Below are 6,405 nucleotides of genomic sequence, written 5' to 3' on the forward strand. Positions count from 1 at the left end.
AAGATTAGATATGTAGTCTCTCCATAGGAGCAACATTAGGGATTAGTGTCCCTAATGGTTGTGATACCACTACTGGCTCATGGATTAGGAGGCTTAGGGTGGATAATAATGGTGGTTAAACATGCTGGATTAACATTGCAAGCACAAGTGTAGGCAATAGAGCTTAAACTAAGGACAAGTAATACGCATAAGCGAGTGTGCTTCACATTAATCCAAGGGGCCTTTTATAGGCATGATTACATATCTGTTGGAGGAGCATCCATGACCTTTAGAAGTGGAGGATTCAATTAATTAATGATGTATTGCATCCCATATGTTTAATTAATTATCCCAAGCCTCTTTAGGTGTATTGCATCCCATATGTTTAATTAATGATGCCTTGAGCTAAGTGAGCTCTCAAATTATTCCAATCTTGCCTTGCTGGTCCTTGTGCAGGTAATGGTTCTGTACCTTCAACTATGCCCCAAATAGGACCTCGTTGTTGTGTGCCATCCTTGCAAGTATGTAGATCAACACGAGCTAATGAAGCTGAAAAATCAAATGCAAACCAAGCATGAAATCACCCATACAATGCCTAAATGCCAAAGAATGTTTCATTGCTAGTATTCTGGTTCCGATTTCTGCACATTAATGTGCATGCAATGAGCATTGGCATTGTATACATTTGCCCAAAACATGACATAGCATTATACACCAATTGTCTCAAATGCAAGTATTGTTGGAGTGGCAACTTATCTCTGAATTGATGGTGGGTTGGGATTTATGCAAGATGCCACATCTGAGTGGCTCCCTCAAGTGTACCCTTTGTCATCCAATATGTGTTAATTAAGGCAAAAATGTTAGGTTTCACAGAAAAAAAAACTTAATCCAAGCTAATATCACAGTAGGTTAGCTTGGCACCCACTTATCATTTAAGTAGTCATTGCTGCACAAGATCATGCTTGGAAAGTACCATCAGCCCAAGCACATGAAGAAGAATTTATCCAGACATGCCTTGCAAAGGCATGTCTGGATAAATTCTTCTTCATGTGCTTGCAAGGCATGTCTGGATAAATTCTTCTTCATGTGCTTGGGCTGATGGTTCTTTCTAGCATCTGGTCAAGTGGAAAGGATCACCGAGGTTTACAGGTAACTCCCCGCGCCCCACCACCCCCCCCCCCCCCCCCCCCCCCCCCCCCCGCGGCACTCCTCAATACCCAGTCTGCCAGAAGACATAATAATTGGGGGATCAGACAGGTGGCTGACTTTTGGGATGCTCCCTTCCTTGGCTGGAGGCATGCCGCTCAGGTAGACATGATGTTTGGAGTATCAAGGGTTGACAAGGATTGCTTGAGGCAAGTGCTTGGTAAATTGACTTCTCTACAAATCAACACAACCTTTTCAACGATCAGGTGGATCAAGGACGGGGTTTGGGTTGATGGACTCCCCTTAGGAGGGTGAAAAAACCAGGGACATTTAGTAGTTGCTAATGCAGGGAAAACAAGATTTCCTGGAATTTAATAAGGTATGGAGAATCAAATGGGGTGATATATGTTGGATGTCTAGATGCAAGAGACTTTGGGAGTCCAAGATTTTTATGGAGGGTTTTAGCTGGGGTGTTGCCTGTGGGGTATCAAGTAAGAGATTTGGCCTGAGGAGTCTGCCCAAGGTGCAAGGCAAGGAGGGAGGACCTCTAGCATGGCTTTTGGGCCCGCCATTAGGTCTTTCTGGGCGAATGTGGCTAGATGGGGGGGGGGGCGTGTATTTTCGGGGTTCGCAATTCTTGGTCACACTGGTTGGCAGAGAAAACTGTTGAGGTCGCAGAGCGATGCAATGATCTCTTTGGGGTCATCAAGTTCACCTGTCTGACAGAGGTTTGGACTTCCAGGAATCTACTGCTGTATGAGGGTGTTGGGGATCATGGCATAAATTTCCAGATGGTAATATGCCAGGCAAAGGCTAATATTCAAGGGCTGTTACAAGTAAACCAGTGGAGTTTGGAGACAATGAGGACTTGGGTGAGAAGGGTGCTGGATTAGTCACGTTAGAGACAGGTTCTAATTTTGGATATATGTATATATGTATATATATATGTGTATGTATGTATGTATGTATATATATATATATATATATACATATGTGTGTGTGTGTGTGTGTGTGTGTGTGTGTATGTATGTATGTATGGCTTATATATATATATATATAGTTTGGTTGGAGGGTTGGGTTCGGGCATATAGGTGACAGTTTGTAAATGGATGTAAAGATGGACTGGTGCTTCGTCTTTTGCCCCGCGATGTAATCAAGATTTCTTTACAATATAATCATTCTTTTCACACCAAAAAAAAAAAAAGAATTTATCTAAAATGTGACACTTTTCCAAGAAGCGGTTGAATGCTCTTCTTTGTGAGCAAGTAAAATATTCTACAACATTGAAAAATGAAAGGAAATAGAGGACACAGAACTTAGTTCTTGTGTAAGAAAGCTCAACAAGATATTAAGGTTGTCCAAATCATTGTAACTGTGTAAGGTGCATTGAATCTTGTGGTATGTTTTATAGTTCTAAGACTACTTGCTCTTGGTTTAAGGTATGATAGCAGCACATTTCCTGTTTTACGAACTCTGCATCCAAGAACTTGGCCACAAATACCCACAGCCTGTACACATCATGAAAGTTGGTGAAGAAACCAAGGGCTGCCGTCACAACTCTAAACCTTGGAAAGCTTTCATGCTGTCCCAAATGACTCTGGTCCCATTCCTCATCAGATGTATCATTGTGGCACGGCTCCAGATGGCCCTGCAAATCAGGACACTTCTCAGGGGATCGAATGTGAGAGAGAACACCCATTCCTAGGGAGATATTGTTTCTGTCAGCCAGCTGCTGCACCAGAACTGGCCTGACTAGAGCTCCACTACAATCAAACAGATTGAATGCCAGAGAAGCACCTCTATCATACTTCACCTTTGGTCCATATATATGCACCAAGGGTATGAATTTGTTCGAAACTAGATGCTGAAGCTTCAGCATTGAGCTGACGAGCCAGTTTATTAGGAACCTCAACCTATCGTTTGTTTTGTTTAGCCCAAGAGAGTCTGCATGATTAAGACCCCTACAGTAAATCTCTGGTTCCCTCCGGACTACGGATGCATCATCTGCAACATCAAATTCACCGCTCTGCTCATCCTTCTCATACAGAGATGATGAAAATTCAAGCTCACCTTGGCTGCCAGCATAGTAAGAAGAGCCCTCACTGTGAGCTAGGGAGAAATTGCGTTTGATGTTGGGAGAAATCAATGGCTGCGAAAAGGCTCCTGAACCAACAAATGAATGTGCATCATGAGCTATCTCATGACTGCGGTAGGCCAAAAGCAACCTCTTATCCAGACCTTTTTGAGGACTATGAATGGGCACTAAAGTGGACTGCATGGCACCTTGAGGGCCACGAAGGGATTCTACATACAAGTCACTTTCTTTAGAGGAGGCCTCACCAGGCTCAAAGCCATGAAATGCCTCCTCTTGCCTCGTAAGCCCACTGCCAATGCTTTTATCTAATTGAAGGCTCTCACCATCATAGCTTTGGCCTCGGCCTTCCATAAGACTCTCCTCCAAGACCGACCTTGGAGTGATGGGGATCTTACCCTTTCCAAGATCCACTGTCCCATCCTTCAATGTCATCCTGACGTCATTTATTTGATCATGAGTAGAGTCTTGAAATGCATTCTTTGACAGTGTCAATGAGGCAGAAGCATCAACCCCAGATTCGTTATCTTTGCCACTTTTCTTCAAACATTCATCCATGTTATTAGTATCAACATGGCATGATTGCCTCCACTTGAAGAAGGTAGAAACAGGACCAGAAAATGCTACTTCTGCATGTCGAGGCTCTTCCCTTATGCTTTTCTTCTCTGGAAGAATTTCCCCCTGGACCCTGTCCATCCCAGGTGATGTTTCTTCATCCTCTTCTCTTAAGGCCTCCGTGAAACAGTTGGGAAAAGACATGCCAGGCAATGGAATCAGCCTCACCATGCCTATGCCCCTTGCAGCCGAGGACTGACGGAGAATGCCCATGGATGAGTTCTTAACAAAGAGGCAGCCGAACCCCGTCGGATCAGAACCGAACACCTTGTAAAAGGAGGTAACAATAAAATCTGGCCGAAAAAGAGAGAGCCCAAGAGTGTCCATGTCTTTGGGCCCAAGAGCTGAGGCATCCAAGAGCACATGCCAGCCATTATCTTGAGCAAGAGACATCCATTGGTAGGAGTACTTGGTGCCCGTTATCCGAGATTGCACAGGGAAAACAAACAAGTCCTTGCATTCTCTCTTCTTCCTCTCCAGTCCACCTTGATCCATCTTCTTCTTCTTCTTCTTCTTCTTCTCCTCTTCCCAACTGTCTATCCTCTCCAATTCCTCCACTTTCTTCTTGTTCTTCTCCTTGTCCATTTTCTTGTGCAGTATTTGGGCCTTGAGATCAGCAGAACACACTGTTTGAGAGGGGAAATTGAAGGAGGCACTAAGAGTTTGTGCCCCTTGCTTTTTGGCAATCTCTTCCATCCAGCCCACTGCATCACTTTCATAGTCAAACATTGTCAAGAGGCTTCTCTGTGCATCAAAAGGGTAGGATTCAGCCAAAAGCTTAAAAGCAGAGCCTTTGCTGGCCGTGAAGACCATACTGTACTCCCCCTCTTGGATGTTGAGGAAGCGCATGATCCTCCTCCTTATGTCAAACTCCACAGTGCCTTCCTCTGGCTCACCATAAAGGGCTTGGATGGGAAGGTCCCCAGAGATGTATGATATGGCAAAGGAGGACGAGGCAGAATCAAGCTCTTGTTGCAGCTGGGAGAAGAGGCCATAGCCACTGTAGTCCAAGCACACATGCCCATCCTCTTGAAGCTCGCCATACTCTTCCTCCCGAAGCTCATCCACCACCAAGGTTTCAAGGTAGCTTGGATGCATGGCTATGAAACTGGAAAACTCCACTTCCTCGGATGGGATGCCATCAAGGCTCACAAAAACTTCACCTCCAAATTCTAGGCCAAAGCTCTGTTTCTTCTTCTTTTTCTTCTTTCTCCTGCTCCTCCTGCTCATCTCTGGCGGCTCCTCGCGCCAGCTTCTCAAGCTTGAGAGCGCAGGAATGTTTAGGCTCCTCAGTCTTCCCACACAGCCAACAGAATGTCTTTGGCTGGGGCACCTCTTTCGTTTCGAACGGCTATGGAAACGGAGGAGGAGAGACCTGCAAACACAGGGCTGAAAATGAATCGAAGGACAGCCATAGGGCAAAAGAAAACCCAAACATGAAGAACAGAGAACGAGTGATACGCTAAGACACAAGCTACTACATCTGCCTGTGTGGTGTGTGTGTGTGTGTGTGTGTGTGTGTGTGAGAGAGAGAGAGAGAGAGAGAGAGAGAAAGTAAGCCAATGTGTCTCCTCAACATTAAATAACAAGTCATAGATTGTAACGATTCGTAACGCTTGAACCTTGAGGTCTCCTGGCCTAGCGGAAATGGGTCTGCTGTACTGAGACCCTACATGTAACACATTAAATGCATTCTTTCTTGTGCTAGTGCTATGTCTTTATTCGTGCAATGTGCATTGTGCAACTTAGCTCTGATGCAAGTTTCTGGAATCTGTATGTCCACTGTGCAGTGTGTAGCAGTGAGAGCAGTCACAATCCTCTCTTTAATGCACCAACATAACTTGTGCTGTACTACTGATACCACCACCGTGTATGTGCAGTTAACATCCTATATTAAGCAACCTGTGAGATCGACTGATCTCTCATTCACCTTATGAAATCCAATTGGGAGGAGAAACCCATCTTCTTCGTCTGTGCATTGATTGAGCACAGCTGCTCTACAAACTCAGAGAAAATGCATATTGATGGAAAGCCGGGGGCCGTAATTGCTTTCTCTCACGCCCACTTTATGCAAGTAAGTATGGGCATGGAAAGTATGGATTCGTGTTGCATGCTGGAAGCAGTTCAAAAATGTCTGGGGGGATGGCACGGAGTCCTGCATTGGGTTCACCAGAGTGTGTGTGTGTGTGTGTGTGGTGTGTGGGTGTGTGTGGGTGTGTGTGTCTCGGGGTGCGTTATATCATAGGACCAATCTACATCCACTAGCATACAGCACACTCTGCCCTAGAAAAGCAAGGGTACCCCGGTCACCCGGTGGTCAGCAGTCCCATCTCTCGCCGAAAAGAACCACGAAAAACTATTCCCTCTTTGTTCATTTGGTCAGAGAGAGCCACAGACGATTCAAATGCGTGTTACGAGACAAACGCATCGGACACGGAATCGCAGGCAAAAAACAGAACTATTGCACAGGGCGCCCACCCACCCACACACACACACACAAACGCACAAAGTCTCTTTTCCGGCGTCTGCACTTGCACTGCAATTCCTACCAGCTGAGCAGCAAGCATGCAAAG

The 6,405-nt window shown here is 45.3% G+C and overlaps 1 protein-coding gene across 1 annotated transcript; it reads right to left on the reverse strand.

Annotated features, from left to right (window-relative positions):
- Nucleotides 1-2,366: 2,366 nt before the first annotated feature.
- On the reverse strand, nucleotides 2,367-6,029 carry LOC147612386 (uncharacterized). Its single transcript, XM_086783002.1, has 2 exons — nucleotides 5,763-6,029; nucleotides 2,367-5,207 (listed from the first exon to the last, which is right to left on the reverse strand). Exons 1-2 carry the CDS (start codon nucleotides 5,792-5,794, stop codon nucleotides 2,531-2,533), a joined length of 2,709 nt encoding a protein of 902 aa, XP_086639128.1. The 5' UTR covers nucleotides 5,795-6,029; the 3' UTR covers nucleotides 2,367-2,530.
- Between the last annotated feature and the right edge of the window lie 376 nt (nucleotides 6,030-6,405).

Source organism: Cibotium barometz, chromosome 45 (genome assembly GCF_041138505.1).
Source record: "Cibotium barometz isolate CiBa-2024 chromosome 45, ASM4113850v1, whole genome shotgun sequence".
NCBI classification, from domain to species: Eukaryota; Viridiplantae; Streptophyta; class Polypodiopsida; order Cyatheales; family Cibotiaceae; genus Cibotium; species Cibotium barometz.